The sequence below is a fragment of the Hypomesus transpacificus genome, chromosome 19 (genome assembly GCF_021917145.1).
Source record: "Hypomesus transpacificus isolate Combined female chromosome 19, fHypTra1, whole genome shotgun sequence".
In the NCBI taxonomy this organism is placed as follows: domain Eukaryota; kingdom Metazoa; phylum Chordata; class Actinopteri; order Osmeriformes; family Osmeridae; genus Hypomesus; species Hypomesus transpacificus.
Window position 1 is genome coordinate 6165241 of NC_061078.1, and position 18327 is coordinate 6183567.

Sequence of the window (18327 nt, forward strand, 5' to 3'; positions counted from 1 at the left end):
TTGGGTGTGGAATCACGTCAAAGGCTTAGAATCCCATTTCAAGGCTAGAAAAAAAACAGCATCAGTTTTGTGAGTGAGTATAGTTCATTCCAGCTCAGCCCTGTCCATGTTTTGAATGTCTGGCAATATTGTTGCCATTGGGTGATTTTTACAGTATTTTAGTAACTGCTACTATGCCCAAAAGATCCACTGCACTGTGGGATTTTTTGCATTGGAGGATTACTGTAAATGACTTGTCACCTCACCCAATAGCAGGACAAAGTTGACTTCCCTCCACTTTACTCCCCTCCCTCCAGTTTGTCCATGGAAGAATACGTTTAAATGTAACCCCACCTGAAAGTACACGCCAGCCAATCAGTTGGAGAAAGGTCAGAGCAAATGACACACCCTCCGTTCTTCAAAACCAATCAGAGAGGAAGTGTGGCCTTTTGCCCGGGGGGGAAAACTTTACCCCAGGATGAGTTAATTACGCACCACTTGTCTGTTGCCAATGTGTTCACAACGGTGCTCCCTCCATAGGGCTTTTTACCTCTTCTCTCCTTTTTTGTTTTAACTAGTATGGAAAGTAGACAACAATGGCTTACCAGACTGAAAAATGAACTTAGCAACAGCCCACTGGCGTCAAATGTGGCTTTCGGCTTTATCCTCATGGGACTGGAGAAGTTGGTAGAGCTCGAGTTTGAGTGTCCTTGTAACCCTACATGGAACGGAGTGTTTTCCTCAGCCTTCTTCATCATTCCTGCCGTCATGGCCTTCACTCTCATGCTGATCATCCAGGGGTGCAGGTGTGATACTTGGTGCAAGAAATCGGTGTCCCTATCCAGCTTTGTTCCTGCGATCGTGTGGCTGATCTTGTTGTTCCTAGACGGCCAGTACTTTGCATGTGCAATGACAGACTGGAAGGGGAGATTTGTCCTCGTTGACAAAGCGGCGCCGCAGAAATGGTGCGAACCAACTAGCGAGGGAGATGTCCCACCGCAAGAACTCATGCTGCGCTCACAGCAGCTTTTTGTGGTGTCTCAGGTGAGTTACAGATCGACAGCATGGTCTTGTGTTGAGTCATGTGTTTCCCCCCCATTGTTGTGAGAGCAGGAGGAAGCTAGGGGATGAGAGCGGGGGCTGTAAGGATGCCTCTTTTGTCTTACTGAAGCAGATTAAACACACTACAGTGCCTGTTGCAATGCCCTCTTTGAGAGAAGGTCATGTCATTGTTTTTTGTGTGTGTTGTACACACAATGAGTTTAACAATCAGCTGACTTGCGTTGCACTGAACTAGACAAACTTTTCCGTCTCATATCGACGGTCGCCGTCTAATGCTCTGTGTTTCTCCTCTGCCCTACGCATCCCAGGTTATAGGTATATTTCTGCTCATATTCATCTGTGTGGGACTGGTAGTGTATGTGGTCAGAGAGAGCTGTCACCAGGAAGCAGAGCAGCAGGAGAGCAACGTAGCGGAGCTCAGGATGCTCACGGTGAGCTCTTTACGGACCCGGACGTAGTGAAAGGAGAGACACCTCCCACACACCTTCCTGCCTCTGGTTCTCACAAAGGTATCTCAGAGACTTCACACTATCTCAGTGCCAAAAATGGCTACAATGTATTCAAAATAGAAAATATGGTGACGTTTCTGTCGAACGTAGCCTTCATCAGACCTGCCCTGGCCTTGGCTCCAGCTATCAACACAAGAAAATGTCTTGTCCCTGGTCTTATTGGTGTGTGGACACTTTTTACATGATCTATAGGAATTACATAGTACTCCTTGTAAATAAGTGTACTCTGAATTCTTTCTGTTTCTTTGTTTCTTTTTATATATTGTATTGTTTTAAAATGTTAAAGAGTCACAGGGTTGCCTAGAGAGAAATGTTATTATGCTTTGATGTATTTTACTTTTACCATTGAAGCCTCTTTTTAATACATAATTAATTAATTATTTCTAATTATTAATAATTAGAAACTAATTATTTCTGTAAAATATTTGTGGATTTATACCAGATCTAGATCCAGGTGTCATGTCGATGAATCATGTTGCAGAAGAGGTTCTGTATAGTTTCATATCCATCTGCTTCTTAAACTGGCCCCCTTTTTTCGCCTGGCTCAGCAGCAAGCCTTTTCTGACTGGCACCCTCCTCTAATTGAGACACCTACTCAGATTTTTCTAGACACCTGCCAGGACTCAGCCCAGACGAGCGGGCCGCTTACATTAAGATGATCTGACGGATGTTCAGGAGGCAAGAGAAGGAACCTTAAAAAAAAAAATCTTCAGTTTTTGAGAGTGAGCATTTAGGTTTTAGCTGGCAAAAATTATACTGAATAACGAATTTGATGGCCATAGCATAATTTGTTTGTGTAATGCCTTTTTATAATAAAGAAATTATTTATTTTATTAAAAAGTGCAGAATTATGTACAATGGTGTCAACATGTTAAAAATTGACTTACATAACACTTGCAATTGACTGCACAATTGACTTCTTGAATACTTTCAAGAAAACATGAAATCTGCTGTTACAAATAATACTTCATATTTTTTTTTACCTCAACACAAAAGCCCTTTTACAATTACTCATATTTCACTTTTTGCTTTAAACACATCCTGAAGCAAGACCTCAATACTGCAGCAACAATCAACATACTTATGATTCCAATAGTGAGTAACAACGCCATTACATCTATTGAGTGGTAGACATACCAGGGCATTTTATAGGACTCTGTACGAAGGTGAGAAGCACCTTTGTGTCTCATGACAAACTCAATCCAGAAGAGGGCGCTATCCAGGGGTTTCATTGGCTGGTCCTTGTGGAGCCTGGAGAGTCTCTGCATATTCAGCCTGTAGGAAGGCTCTTGCAGCACTTCCTGTAGGGCCCGTAGGAAGTTATTTTCTTTGTCCACAGTAGCCATGGATAACAGCTTTGCTGCTCCTCTCTCCTTTAGACGAAGCAGGTTGTCATATTGGTCAAAAAACAAAGGTAGACCCACAACAGGAACCCCGTGGTACAAAGCCTCTTGAACTCCATTGGTTCCTCCATGAGCCACAAAAGCTTTTAACTTGGGGTGCCCTAGTAGGTCATTCTGTGGCATCCAGTCCACTATTAGGGTGTTGTTGCCCAGGGTAGCTGGCCTGCTGCCCTTGTACCTCCAGATCACCTTCTGGGGAAGCTGAGAAAAAGCAGCTGCTATTTCATCAGCTAAATCTTGAGGGAGCTCTCCAACAAAAGTCCCTAAAGACATGATAATGACTCCATGTTCTCCAGAACTCTGAACAAACTCCTCCAGATCTTGAGGAAGGGGCTTGGCAGGTTTACACTGGAACCCTCCCATGTAGATAACATTAGGCATGGTGGGACGAGGGAACTCAAACACAAAGTCAACTCTCATGAGCCACAGGTCAGCTCCTCGGAGTAGCTCGTTGTAATCTGCACCATTTAAATACTTATCACAAACAGCTTGGTAATATGGCTGAATTAGGAATTTGTGTTGAGTTTGCGCTAGCACATAAAAAAGCAAATTTTTTACTCTTTCAGTAAAAGTCATTTTGTCAGAGTTTCCACTGCCTGTTATCGGAATGTAAGATAAGGGGGAAGGTGAGATGGCTAAATGACCTTCTCCACTGGTTACCCAGCGAACATTGTAGACCAGAGGTAGCTGGAGATAGCGAGCCAGCAGGATACCTCCTCCCCACCCTGGGTCAGTTAGGACGAGGTCATACTGGGTCTCTTTCAGAGTGGCCATCAAATCCTCGTCGTTAAACATGTTGGTCACCATGTCACACACCATAGCAGGGACCTTAGACATAAAACTAAAGGCCTCCAACTGCATGCTTAAGAAATTCAACATGGAACTTTGACCTCTCTCTATAGCGATTATTTTATCAAGGATGGGCTTAATAAAATCTTCGTCAACTCCATCCTCAACTTGTACAGTAATCGAGTTGTAGTGTACAGATTCCTCTTTGATGTACCAGCTTCTGGAGGTCCGAACCACTGTGACCTCATGGCCTTTAGAGTGCAGGGCCTTGATAAAGATGTCCATGTTGACCCAGTGACTCCCCTCCAGAGGAACTACCAGAACTTTTCCACCATGGCAGGCAGACCAGGAGACCATGAGGCTGATCACGACGACATAGCCGAGTGCACATCGTAGGTGGAATGACATCCTTCAACTATCTACAAAGGATAATAGAGATACTGCAGGGTATGGTTGGTTGAGTGTAGTGCAAGTTGTTTTGGTGATTTGTTCATTTATTATTCATTTTAGAAAATGGTAGGACACTAGGAGCCAACCTGATCATTTTGAAATCTTAAAACAATGTGACAATAGTACATCTTGAATTTCTTTGAAAGTATGATCAACTAGATTGATCAACATCTGAATTCACAACATGTTCTAGACCAGTAACAATCAGGGTAATATAATTTAGTCCAGATAATAAATGTACATGACATTACCTACTCATGAGTCCACTTCGATTTATTTGAAGTTCCAGTCAACTGCAACGTTTGAGTTTGTGTTGTGAAATGAATAGGACTCACGCCTTGTCAGTTTGTAGTTCAAAGTACTCATACACAGACCTTGTACACAGACCTTGTCTGTCTTTTAAAGACACAGGGCTCATATTCTCTATCTAATGGTACAGATCTTCACTGAAATAAGTTGGTGAGAGATCATGAGACGACCAGAATTGCAAATGTGAAATTGTTGCTTTGAATATTTCCCCTTGCAATAAAAAACAAAAATATTTTACAAATTATTCTTCTCTTGTCTGGCCCCCCAGTGGTGGAATCAACTCCCCACCTCCATCAGAGACACTGACTGTCTCTCCACCTTCAAGAACAGACGCACTTGTTCCGGGAGTTCAACGATACTTAGGAATGGTTTGCTTGACTCGATGTTAGTTTCCTCAAGGATCACAATGACTCTTGCTTAGAGACTTGTTGATCTTGTGGTTAGTGGTAACTGATTTAAATGTTTGTACTCGCTGTGATATATTGTGTGTGTTATAGTGATATATTGGTTTTATTGTTGCTTGTTTTTCTACAGGTACACTAGCACTTGTAGCGGTTCATGTTGTTTAATTGCAACTTGCTTAACTACATGCTCTTATGGTTCTTCCCTTTGGCACTTATTTTGGTTGTACACAATATCTGCTTCATGTTTTGGCTACTCGCAATGTTTTTGGGGCTATGTTGTTGTTATTATCAGTGACCTATGCACTTTGTAAAGCTCTCTCTTGGAAGTCGCTTTGGATAAAATTGTCTGCTAAATGAGTAAATGTAAATAATAATGAAAATAAAATGCTAATCAAATAATGCAAAATCTACACATTAATTGACAGAAAATTCTATAATCATATGAATATATTTTTGTTGTGTAGGTATGACAATTGCATTACCGTAATCAAAAACACACACTTTTCGCAGTTAATTGGTGGCCAAGCCGCGAAGCGGCGAAGCCACCTTAAGTGTTTCTACGTATTCTTATTGGTGGCCAAGCCGCGAAGCGGCGAAGCCACCTTAAGTGTTTCTACGTATTCTTATTATTATTATTATTATTATTATTACACATCTTCTTCTGCCATGGGAGTCTATGGCAGCCCCTAGAACCAATTGGTCAGAAGTTGTAAATTTTGGCACACTATTTGGGACCAGTCCCCTCATCAATTTCACCAAGTTTCATGTCTCCCATTTCAACCATCTAGCGCCACCAATGGGTCAAAGTTGAAGGTGTGTTTACACATGTTACTTTTGAACCATATGCCCCATTGTCCAAAATGAGGTATCGTTGGATTCCCTGGATCAAGACGAGTTCAACGCACTCTATGACATCATACCCAGTTCTATAGATTCTCCGCCATTTTGAATGTAAAGGAAAAGCGTTTTTTCGCTACTCCTCCTACAATTCTTGTCGAATCTTCTTCAAAATTGCCACAGATGATCTTCAGACCAAGCCTCACAAAAATGATCCCCTGGAGCTTTGATTTTCGCAACCGTTTGTTATATACAGCCACATCAAATTGATGTGGCTGAATTGATGTGGCCGCCATTTTGAATATAACGTTTTTTCGCTACCTCTCCTATAAGGTTTGTCCAATCTTCACCAAATTTGGCACAGATCATCTTCAGACCAAGCCACACAAAAGAAATCACATGTTTTTTAGACTTTCTACACTCGACTGGAACAGCCAATCAAAGTCATCAGCCAATCAAAATCGTCAACCAAGCCACCATAAAAGAAGTGAGGTCATATCTCAGCACCTCTTTACTGCATTGACAACAAATTTGGTATGGGGACGAGGGACCCTGTTCTAAAGAAGTCCAAAATAGGTCATGCCATTTCACCTCTAGGTGGCGCTGCAATAGGCAAACATTTTCAGACCAAGCCTCACAAAAGACATCACATGGCGTTTTGATTTCTGCAACCGTTTGTTAGTTACAGCCAATCAAATTGAGCAACTGATCTGGAAAAAGGAAGTGAGGTAATATCTTAGCCAAGCTTTGATGCATTGACTCCAAACTTGGTGTATGGACTCAAGGCCCTCTTATTAAGAGGTTTGAGACAGGTAGTGTCATTTGACCTCTAGGGGGCATTACAATAGGTAGGATTGTGTTTTGACCAATAACTGTTGATTTGTTTGGCGTATTTAAGCAATTCCTATGTCTCGTGATATCTTAGGAGATCCCGCGTCTGATGCATGTTAACGCGTGATACCAGACGAATTGATGAGGCCGCCATTTTGAATGAATGAATAAAACGTTTTTCCTTACTCCTACACAATGTATCCAATATTCACCAGATTTGGCACAGATTATCTTCAGACCACAATCACCTTGCCATGTAAAAATATGACTGAATTACAGCTGTTTAAACTCGGGCCAAATCTGACCATGCGTGCCACAGGAGAAACGGCTTCCTTTTTGTATTCAGTAACTGTACACAGCAATTCCCAGTGCTGATAATGGCTCACTGGGATAGACTGGCTCCGTTGAAGTGCAAGGTCGTAGGTTCGAATCCAGGCAAAGTCTCAGGCATGTCATGATACTGGTTTATCTGTTTAGTGAAGCCAGGTATGTGACAGTAGCTGTCGAGCAGTATAATCATAATGGCCACGATAATGTTTCATTCTCAGGGGATTTATACTCATGAAGAATCCGATTTATTGTGCTTTGTAGATATAGTGAATCTACATCTAGCCAGTGCATCGGATTTCTTGCATCATAACTTCTGAACAGATTTGTCATAAATCACAAGATTGGTCTCTTCTGATTCTACGTGGCATACCAAGTCGAAATATATCACATTGTCCCGTGTCCACCATTTTGGGCGTCGGCCATTTGGAATTTTCATAAAAACATACTTTTTTGAACTCCTCGTTTGCCGTTGCTCCTATTTTCATGGACATGTAATCAAATCATTTTCAGACTACAATCACCTCGATTTGTCAAAATATGACTGAATTACAACTTTTTATACTTGGTTCAAATCTGACAACGCTTCCCACAGGAAAAACGGCTTACTTTTTGTGAATTAGTAACTGAACACAGTAATTCCTTGCACTGAGAATAGCTCACTGGGATAAGACGGGTTCCTCTGAAGTGTAAGGTCATAGGTTCGAATCCAGCCAAAGTCATCACGCATGTCATGATACTTGTTTATCTGTTTAGTGAAGCCAGGTATGCCACAGTAGCTGTCTAACAGTATAATCATAATGGTGATGATAATGTTTCAATCTCAGGAGATCTATACTCAAGAAGAGTCAGATTTATTGTGCTTTACAGATATGTGTCCTCTAACCTCTAGGGGGGCGATCCCATGTCTGACACATGTTAACTTGTGATACCAGCCAAATTGATGCCGCCATTTTCATTAATTAATAAAACGTTTTTGTCCTACTCAAAATGTATCAAATATTCACCAACTTTTACACAGATTATCTTCAGACCACAATCACATTGACATATCAAAATAGGACTGAATTGCAGCTGTTTAAACTTGGGACAAATCTGACAACCGCTTGCCACAGGAAAAATTCTGTATATTTTTACGCAGTCACTGAAAGCTGATTTCCAGCACTGAGAATAGCTCACTAGGATAAATTGGTGTCCTGGCAACGTCAGAGGTTCAAATCCAGCCAAAGCTGACAAGCTTGTCATGTCTCTGATTCTCTGTTTAGCGAGACTATAAGCCACTGCAAAAAAGCCAGGTAAACCGCAGTCACTAGATGTCGAAAGTTTCTTCTGGGTCATCTGACCTGCTTGGCCACCACATTGCTGCTTGCAGCTATATTCTTGTTTATTTTTCTCTTTAAACACATCCTGAAGCAAGACCTCAATACTGCAGCAAAAATCAACATACTTATGATTCCAATAGTGAGTAACAACGCCATTATATCTATTGAGTGGTAAACATACCAGGGCATTTTATAGGACTCTGTACGAAGGTGAGAAGCACCTTTGTGTCTCATGACAAACTCAATCCAGAAGAGGGCGCTATCCAGGGATTTCATTGGCTGGTCCTTGTGGAGCCTGGAGAGTCTCTGCATATTCAGCCTGTAGGAAGGCTCATTCAGCACTTCCTGAAGGCCTTGGAGGAAGATTTCTCTGTCCATGGTGTAAATGTCAACAATCTTTCCCGCTCCTCTTGCTTCGATTCTCATCAGATTGTCATGCTGATCAAAAATCAGTGGGAGTCCCAATATTGGAACCCCGTGGTACAGAGCCTCTTGAACTCCATTGGTTCCTCCATGAGCCACAAATACCTTTATCTGGGGGTGCCCTAGTAGGTCATTCTGTGGCATCCAGTCCACTATTAGGGTGTTGTTGCCCAGGGTAGCTGGCCTGCTGCCCTTGTACCTCCAGATCACCTTCTGGGGAAGCTGAGAAAAAGCAGCTGCTATTTTATCAGCTAAATCTTGAGGGAGCTCTCCAACTAAAGTCCCCAGAGACATGACAATGACTCCATGTTCTCCAGAACTCTGAACAAACTCCTCCAGATCTTGAGGAAGGGGCTTGGCAGGTTTACACTGGAACCCTCCCATGTAGATAACATTAGGCATGGTGGGACGAGGGAACTCAAACACAAAGTCAACTCTCATGAGCCACAGGTCAGCAGCTTGAAACAGTGAGAAGTAGTCCACGTCAGGACCAAAGAAGCGCTGTGCTAAATCAGAAAAAATAGGTTTCACGTACACGGCAGCCTGTAATTCATACATGCCATAAGCCAGTACATTAAGAACCCTCTGGAGGAAACTCATGTTATCTGACAACTCTGTGCCTGTCATGGGGATATATGAGAGGGGAGAGGGAGCTATAGCCCAGTGCCCCTCCCCCTTAATAGTCCATCTCACGTTGAACACCAGCGGCAAACCCAAGGAGTGAGCCAGGAAGACTCCACCTCCCATGGCTGGGTCAGTCAGAAAAAGATCGTACTTAGCATCTCTCAGAGACTGCATCAGCCCTTGGTTCTCCAACATGTGTGATACCATGTTTGACGTTTTCTCAAGCATCTCCTGAGTCTTCTCCATCGTTTCCATTTCCAGCTTGAAATGAGCCCAGGCGGATCTCCCTCCTCTCTGGATCTCCAGCAACTGAGAGACAAATGTGCTGATAAAGTCCTCGTCAAATCCCCCTGCTATATCGAGGGTAATTGACGTGTAAAAAGGAGAGGTTTCCTTGATATACCAGCTGTCGGATGGCCGCACAACTGAAACGGTGTGGCCCCTTGAATGGAGCTCTTCAATGATAACTTTCATGTTCAGCCAGTGACTGCCATCCACTGGGAAAACCAACACTTTCCCACCATGGACAACAGATAGAGAGAAGAACAGGAAGATGGTGGAGAATAACTGAACCCGCTGCATGTCTTGGTGCGAGAGGTAAAAGTGAAATCAGATGTTATTCATTTTAATGGCACACTGATGATTTCAAAATAAGACAGGGACAAGGTATTTTGATTATGCATTGGTAGTTCTGCTGGTAGAGTTGTGTACCTGATAATCCAACTTTCCACAATGGTGAATGAGGTGTCTGCTCCGGTTTCAGTTTTAAAAGACTACTTTCACACTAAATACAGAGAACAGGGACAGGAATTTCAACACATGAGTAGTCTGTATTGCTCCTACTGTATATACAACCTGATATTGTCGTTGCTCAGAATTGGTTGAGAGAGCTAAATATGGTTTTACTTACAGAATGTGTTCGGCTACTCCGGCTACTTATGTTCAACTGTTCTTCTGTGCCTATTTATGGACTGGTAATGAACTTTACAGCTTCTTTCTTACAAAGAAAGGACTTTCACACAGGGTTTGCTTTGTCAAGCTAATGACTGATAGCATAACCAATATAAAACAAGGCGAAAGGTTAAGGGGATGCAACAGTGACATGGCAAACATGATAAGACTGAACAAGGTAAGAGACTGTATGTGGACAAGAAAACTCACTGGACTAATTAATTTGCCAGTTTATATATGCATCTATCATCTTCCAGCATATATTGTTGAAGTAGACTACAATTCATGGTCATACACCCTTACACAAAATGCACAAAATATGATCATGTTTAGTCAGAATATTTGAACATACACACCCACTCTCTGTAAGTAGGATGGCCACAGACATGTTTGAAGTTTTTTGTTGCTTTTGCCTATTGTATAGTATCAACTCCTGAGTCAAGTTTCTAAACTGAAATTAGAATTGCACTATTTCTTAGTTTCCCCGCAAAGTCCATTCATTAGTTTTTTGGGGGGTCCTTTTTCATTATGTTCTACCACTTTGAGACAGATGGCACCAACATGTTATTTCTGTTTTCCACAGATTCCAGTTATTTGCAACCTTGACTGCATTCTATTGCATTCCATTGTCCACTACATTGAGACAGGAAGCAATGATGTGACATACAACATACTCTACCACTTAATTGCTTCCTGTGGAATGGAGGTGGATGTGGGTGTTATTCACCACAGTGTGTGTTACTTGTCACTTGTGTTATAGACCTCTCTATCTGAGAATTAGGGCTCTGAGAGCAGCTGAAATATCGGACAATAAAAAAAACTAAAGAGAAATCAAATGAAACTCACAAATGTATGTTGGTTCACATGCCAGGATTAAAGATCAGAACACACATCGTCTGTCTACTGTCACGTGTTTGGATCCTTGCACTCTTAAAGGTTTTACTGTAAAATAATTGAAGTCATCGTGTGTTTGAGTAGGTCATGCCGTTCTCATCTGGCAGCTGTTACATCACCTTTTCTGTGGATCTCCTCTCCCAGCCTGACACTCAGTTAACGATACTTCCTCAAGAAACAACTGCCGAAGTTCACGTCTCTCAGAATGTAAGATTTCCCTCAATGCAGGCCCTCTCACAATGACTGACATTCTATCACGTCAAGCTAGTGTTTTTAAAGAGGCTTAAACTGCCAGAATGGTGCAAAAGAATGAGTTTGTCATGATAAAGATAGCATGACAGCAATCTGCATCTTGACATGATTACGTTGCTGTATTGGGGACTTGTGTGTGGGGACAAATGTGTATCAGTATGGGTGTCCTGCTGTGCTTTAGGCAAAGACAATGTTTACTGAGCACAGACATAAAAAGACCCCTAAGTGACGATTAGCCCTCTGGCCGGCCCAGCTGACAGCTAACCCAGTGGGGGTCTTTCCTCAGGGTCTTTAGCCTTGATGTGATGGTCCTGTTAAGCACTTTAGAGTCATCATGGCAGACTGGATGTTTATGTTATGTCCCTGTATCAATCTCAAGTGTGTCTAGGGTAGGAATAAAGACTGACAGAGCCAGTTACTTCAACAGGCTTTGTCAGTGCGCAAGCTAAACTTTGTAAAATGTGATCACTGTATTGTTTCGAACTGTTTCAGTTCCAATAAAACTTGTCAATACTCAAGCAATTATTTTTAAATAAAGATTGTTTTATTCTCCCTTCATGAAGTGAATCCAATAAGTTACAATTATAATTACAATACAAAAGCATCAATAACTTAATTCTGTACAAAATTCTGCATAAAAGTTCATCGTGTCTTTCCTCTGTGAGGCTTGGTGATGTTTGAGAGTCTAGTTGATATTTAGCAGTGTCCAGAGAAGATGAGCTGCTGCTGCTGTTGTTGTGGCGCCCAGTGGTCCTGAGCTGTGGTTTGTGAATAGTACACATTTGTGGGAATCTGAGAAAAGACAGAGAACATGGATGGTGAGCTGTCTGACATCATCTTAAATAGAATTGGTATACAAGCTAATGAGAATGTACACAATAGAACATATTTTTTTAAATCTCCTATATTTAAGGCAACAACAAAGAATGTCCAAAATTATTTTGACGGGAGATTGGATGTTTCTGAACATACCTGATAAGATTGTGGAAGAGTGGAGAAGTGAGGAGTAGTGGAGCTCTGCTGGTTGGAGAAGATCTCATCCACTGCTTCCATAGCATCATAGCAGGGTTCCTGTGCGATGTAACCAGAAGCAGAATGACTCTGGCCCAGGCTCAGGTTCTGGGTCTGGCTCAGGTTCTGGGTCTGGCTCAGGTTCTGGGTCCCAGCTCCAGTGTTCCCCTGACAGAGGCCATCCTCACTGAGGCCCAGCTGGGCCGATAGGAAGGAGATGTAGCGGATGGTGAGCCGCAGGGTCTCAATTTTTGTCAGGGTCTGTCCTGCTGGGACCACTGAGGCGGGCAGGTAGCTCCTGAGATGGTGGAGGGCTTTGGTCAGATCCCTCATTCTCAGCTTCTCTCTCTCACTAGCCGTCTGGCGCTTCTTTCCTGGGTACCTGGACCGGGGCTTCCTGGTGCAAGCTTCCTGGATGGGCAAGGTTTGGGGCTCCTCCTTGACCTCAGAGACTGGGCTACCATAGATTAAGCAGTCCAGCGGCTCCTGTCTGTTGGCTCCATAGGGGAGGGAGGTGGGAGAGAAGCAGAAGGAGTCCACGGAGGAGGTTGGCGACAGGCTGCTGCAGCAGCTGAAGTAGCCCGGATCTGAGCTGGGATCGTAGGCCTGCTTCAGCAGGTCCTGACAGTCGAAAAAGAGAGAACTGGCATCCTGGAGCTGCACTGGAGAGCAGGAGGTGGACATGTCCATGGCTGTTGTAGGAGCTGGAGGCTTTCTGGAGAAATGAAATAAAGCTGTTCTGTTTTGTGTCTCTGTAAAGGCAGACTGAAAGTAGTGAGGAGGACTGGGGAGCCTGCCCCATATATGAGATGCGAGGTGCGAAGTTGCACCTCTGCCAGCCACTTCTGGGCTTGGGAAGATCTTGGGGCAGAGATGACACCCAGGGAGGGGGGACCATGGGAAAGAGCACAGCTCATGGACAAGGTGTGACTGGCAGCTTCAGCTTGGAAAATAAATTAGACTGATTCGCACTACAGCCCTAAAGGACGGTGGCTTCTACCTGACTGTCAAACAAGAGAGAAGCTTCTCAACCCTGCATATTATTATATAACTAGGTGCTGCATAGCAATACATTGTTTTCAATGACAGATACTGTGGTCAATAAAATCTGGCCCCAGATATTCTCCTACAGGACTTTGACAAAGTGTGTGTTATTATGTGGGTTAAGCTTGTAAGCCTGCATATCAAGTTGGATAAGCTTGAATTACTTTCATTAGCTCAGTGTATTCGATTCAAAAGAGCTCATTTCAAATCACTGGACATTTATCACCTTAGATTTAAGTGAGATTTAGCATCCAGCTCTCATCAGTAGATCCTCCAGATTTCCTGCTCTGTCTGAGCCCCCACCCCTCCCTGAAACAGATAAGTGTGCCAGCTGTAATGTGTAAGAGGTTCACACCTCTTCACTGTTTGGACAGGAGCCCGGATCGTGACTGCTGTCTTGGGAATCTGAGTGCAGAGTAGAGAGATGTGCTCAACTAATCCACAGGGTAATGATACCAGTCCTGTACCAGTCCTTAATCTTGCAAAGGACAAATTTGATGATCGGTCATGATAATGTTCATCTCACACTACTGGAAGTAAGAATGCAGGAAGGCCTTGTCAATCATGTTCTGATGAGCTCCATGTGCTCTGATAAGAACAGACATTTTTACAATTGGTTTAAAACAAAATGAATTCGATTTTAAACTCAAATTGAATCAATTTAGTTGCAATTACAGAGAAAAAAACCAGTAGAATACAAAGCTCTTTGTTTGTGACAGCATGAATGAAACTGACTGACAACCACACTTCCTTTTGAACATATTCTTTTATGTTATAGTTGTCATTGCTCCTCAGGATGAAAGCCCCCACTGTGCTGTCAGAGGTGGGGGCCAGCAGGATGGTGGAACTAGTACCTGGAGAACATTCCCGCAGTCTACCGTGTCACATTTGACTCCTGGTCTTGATCCGAGCTCAACTGTGTGAAGCAGTCACACATGGCTGGCCTCATGTGAACACCTTAACGTGTTTTAAAATGTCATTCATGGATCATGACCGATTTAATGTGACAGTAGAATATCATTATTTTGAAAAATGTTAAGGGACACTGCGGATTAAAACAAATCTTAATAGATTCATTTGGTCTCTCTTTCTTTCTCCCTCCCTCACTCTCGGGCTGTGGTGTGTGAGGTGACACAATGGCAGCCTTGACAGGTGTCATCTGGAGAGGGAGAAGCAATTCCCACAATAACCCCCATTTTTATGGAGCATGGCTTTTAACGATACAACCCATATATATGCTGATGTTTTTTGGTCACATTCAAGTGCATTTATTGTTGGTCTTTTTGTAAGTATGACAAACTATCAGTTTTCTTTTAATGTTTTTTTTTGTCTCAATAATGTTGAGCAAAACCATAGACTTATTTTGACCTTAAGTTCCGAAACAGAATGTGGGTATAGATTAAACTATTTACAGCATATGGAAAGAAGACTGGCAAGTGTATTGGATCTGTGACCGCTTCAAAGATGTGTGGTTTTTGAGTCTAAACCGTTTTTATTTCAAGTTTAGGGTGTTGTCACAAATATTGAAAATACAACAAAATACTTTTTCCTTGCCCCCCCCCCCAAAAAAAAAAACGATTAAAAATAAACCTACAGCCCTGCAAAGTGTATGTACACAATGCACTCATACGTATGTATTCATTATATACACAGTGTATAGTACACGTGTTACTGAGTCAGGTGGTGTGTGATTTGATGCTACTTAAAATGAAATTGGAGCAAAAAGAGAACATGAGCATGTTAGTAAAAACCTGAGATGGTTGAGTGTAGCAGCATCAATAGCATTGTTTGGTTTAAACTGCTTCCCACTTCTTACTATTATTTCCGATACGCTTTCACCAGCTCAAGTCTTAAACATTCTCTCTTCTGATCACAAGTTCTGAGAGGACCTAAGCTTCTACATCCTCACTTATCTAACCAAATTAGCCATCTCTTTGTTTGCTTGTATGTGATCATTACACAAATCAACATGTCCTTCCCTCAAAGAGCAGTTTTACCATAATGAAAGGGCTCAGGGAATTGATTAGGTTGTGTATTGATCTGGCTATTAACACTTCAAAAGTACTACAGCTATGTGGCAAAGAGAACACCTTGACTCTGCCATATTCTCTTGATATGCAGATCTTAGTTTCTGTTTGCATGCTAAACTTCATTCCACTGTTATCAGAGAGCTATTAGCGGGAGGTGGGGGTGGAGAAAATGCTGTGAGAAGTTGTCTTGGTCTAGACACAGCGGCGCCAATGACCCATCCTTTATTTACGTGGGTTCATTAACAAAGATGCTCAAGGTCAGCTTGATCTTCATCTGATCGCACCTTCTGATCTGAGAGGGGGAGAGAGTCCCTCAGCAGTTAGTGCTTGACCTGTCCACATGCTGATGTTGCGTTGGTTGAGTTTGTATCATGGAACATTCTACCATTGTGTTCAAAGGTCGGTAGAGTTCTGTTTTAATCATTTAATTGTTATCTTTATACTAGGGCATGTGTAACAGGTAACATATACTGTCATGCTGATCCAGCTTCTTCTTATGAACTCTCACCCTCTACCTGTCATTGTGAGCCATAGTCTGTTGACTTTCAGTTCAAACTGTTTCAGTTCAAACATATGTTGCCTTTTACTTTGAGCAAACCTGGAGATTTCATCATAGATTACTATCCAAGGGTCATCAGGCTTTCTGAATGGACATTGATATGGACCTTGATACATTTCTCTCTAGTCACTTCACACAGTGTCACTTTCAGCTCAATATTGTACTATTAGGCTAGTGTAGGTCTTGTTTTAGGTTATTATAGGTCTATAAGGCTAGTATAGGCCATTATATGTATTAGTGCGTGATGTGTATTATTGTATATTTCATTCTTTTTTTGGTATATTAGGATGTTTATTACTATTATTTTATTATATTTTATTTGAGATTATCATATATGTAATCTATGTTCTTAGTACTTATATGTTATGTAATGCTAGGTTGCTTGCGTTGTCTTGTCCCAATAATTTCAGTGCCCAGTCTGACCTTGTGTTGTTCTGTGCACCTGACAATAACACTTGAAACTTGAAACTGATGATAGAAGTCTTTCCTGTGAATAGTTGACTACTTGGCACCCTCATTGCAAAAGGTGACGGCGGTATGTCAGGGATTCCATGACCAGTAGAGGGAACCAAACTCATGTTTTACTGACTCGACTCAGGCGGTCCAGATGGGCTGCCTTATTGGCAAAAATAAAACATAATTTCATACTTAACGCAATAATAAACTCCATACATACAATAAAAGGTAAAGTTTTTTTTTAAATATTCCTTTAATTATAAATATGAGTATAAAAAGATTGATATATATTACAGTATTTACATGGAACATTTCATAAAACTGAATAAATAACATTATATTAAAGAAATAAATTACTTCAGTCAAAATGAGGCAGTATTTTGGTACAGTACTATGATTATGGTATTACTAGGCACTGTTGTCCTTTATCCCATGAAGGTTGTACTTCATTAGATCCACTAGTAATGACCCTGTAGAATTTCAACCCCAGAACTCATCAGGGACCAGTTGACTGCAGAAGTGTTTACCATACATCTGTGGAAAGGGAGAAGATTAATGAATTAGTATGCATAGAAGACATGTCATGAAAGTGACAATCAGTGTGTTATTCGTTAAAATCGTAAGTTGATTGAAAGTATTTTACAATTATCCACACAAATACATACCTGGCATGACGGTGGTGTGGTCTGTGTTGTCTGTGGAGACTGCAGAAAAGACTCTATACTTGAGTTGAAGAGATCCCCTTGCATAATCGCTGTGTACTGTCCACTGAATTGATCCAGGTCTGCTCTAGAACTACACTCCCCAGAATGCTCCTCTGACCCAGGCTGGCTCTGTGTGGAACACTGAGCATGGTATTGCTTCTGGCTCTGTCCCTGGGTCCACTTCCCCACCATGGAGTTGCATTGGAAGTATCCCAGGATCTCTGGGGTGGTCTCACATGCAGAGCTGTCCCCCACATCCTCACTGAGGCCCAGCTGGGCCGATAGGAAGGAGATGTAGCGGATGGTGAGCCGCAGGGTCTCAATCTTGGTCAGGGTCTGTCCTGCTGGGACCACTGAGGCAGGCAGGTAGCTCCTGAGATGGTGAAGGGCTTTGGTAAGATCCCTCATTCTCAGCTTCTCCTTCTCACTGGCACTCTCCCTCTGTTTGCTCCTCACACGGGTCTTGGATCTTGCCGTCTTCCTCCCAGGTCCTGTGGGAGAGCATGATGAGGACTGGGGCTTCTCTGAGACTCCAGTCCTGGCCCTAGGGGCGGTGGAGGGGTGAGAGGGCTGGTAGTAGCCAGGGGAAAGGCTGTAGTCCATGGAGGGCACAGGGGACGCGGTCTCTGGGGATGAGATGCTGTAGATGTCAGAGTCAGAGCTGGGGCAGCTCCACTGGTACTGCTGGAGGCTGTAGTTGAGTAGAGGCACAGAGGAGGTGTTCATGTTGTCAGGGAGAGTGGAGACGTGTTCTGTGTGGCTCTGGTGAGTGCTGTTCAGCTCAGTCCTCTCTGGTTTATATGTCCGAGCGAGGCTGGGACTCGGACGTGTGAAGTGACACCTCTGCAGCCTCTCCCAAGCCATCACTGTCTCTCCCTGTCAAAAGCTGCCCCACTGTGCTGACTGGCTCCCCTCTCCCCTCCCCCCTCCTCACTCTCTCTCTCTCTCTCTCTCTCTCTCTCTCTCTCTCTCTCTCTTTGCCTCTCTCGCAGCAGTGGAAGTGTGAGTTCTGACCCCTGCTCAAAACAACAAACAGTTTTGCTTCTTTACTTCATTTCTGCTGCTGTCTTAATCTACTTTGCACATTTTGGGGGAATTTGTGACTGGCTTTGATCCACTGTTGCTCAGAGATAAAGTCAGATGCCCAAGGATGTGGT

At 42.7% G+C, this 18327-nt stretch overlaps 5 protein-coding genes across 6 annotated transcripts; 1 reads left to right on the forward strand and 4 right to left on the reverse strand.

The window, feature by feature from the left end:
• The first annotated feature begins 493 nt into the window (after window positions 1-493).
• LOC124482282 (calcium homeostasis modulator protein 6) lies at window positions 494-1499 on the forward strand. The gene is made up of 2 exons (XM_047042777.1): window positions 494-1023; window positions 1350-1499. The coding sequence occupies exons 1-2, from the start codon at window positions 559-561 to the stop codon at window positions 1497-1499; spliced, it is 615 nt and encodes a 204-aa protein (XP_046898733.1). The 5' UTR covers window positions 494-558.
• Window positions 1500-2346: 847 nt separating this feature from the next.
• Window positions 2347-4525, reverse strand: LOC124482281 (UDP-glucuronosyltransferase 2A1-like). 2 transcript variants are annotated; one of them, XM_047042775.1, is made up of 2 exons: window positions 4444-4525; window positions 2347-4161 (listed from the first exon to the last, which is right to left on the reverse strand). In XM_047042775.1, the coding sequence occupies exon 2, from the start codon at window positions 4148-4150 to the stop codon at window positions 2558-2560; it is 1593 nt and encodes a 530-aa protein (XP_046898731.1). In that variant the 5' UTR covers window positions 4151-4161; window positions 4444-4525; the 3' UTR covers window positions 2347-2557. The 2 variants fall into 2 exon arrangements, with proteins under 2 accessions (XP_046898731.1, XP_046898732.1); XM_047042776.1 differs by having other exon boundaries at window positions 2409-4182; window positions 4444-4497.
• Window positions 4526-8279: 3754 nt separating this feature from the next.
• On the reverse strand, window positions 8280-13297 carry LOC124482024 (UDP-glucuronosyltransferase 2A1-like; the record flags this gene model as incomplete). The annotated part of the gene is made up of 2 exons (XM_047042346.1): window positions 13285-13297; window positions 8280-9793 (listed from the first exon to the last, which is right to left on the reverse strand). Coding segments are annotated over exons 1-2 (1524 nt in total), but the record flags the coding sequence as incomplete, so codon positions are not given.
• mespaa (mesoderm posterior aa) lies at window positions 12063-13067 on the reverse strand. Its single transcript, XM_047042284.1, has 2 exons — window positions 12339-13067; window positions 12063-12158 (listed from the first exon to the last, which is right to left on the reverse strand). Exons 1-2 carry the CDS (start codon window positions 13065-13067, stop codon window positions 12063-12065), a joined length of 825 nt encoding a protein of 274 aa, XP_046898240.1.
• Window positions 13298-16946: 3649 nt separating the features above from the next.
• mespba (mesoderm posterior ba) lies at window positions 16947-17916 on the reverse strand. The gene is made up of 2 exons (XM_047042347.1): window positions 17132-17916; window positions 16947-17000 (listed from the first exon to the last, which is right to left on the reverse strand). Exons 1-2 carry the CDS (start codon window positions 17894-17896, stop codon window positions 16947-16949), a joined length of 819 nt encoding a protein of 272 aa, XP_046898303.1. The 5' UTR covers window positions 17897-17916.
• Between the last annotated feature and the right edge of the window lie 411 nt (window positions 17917-18327).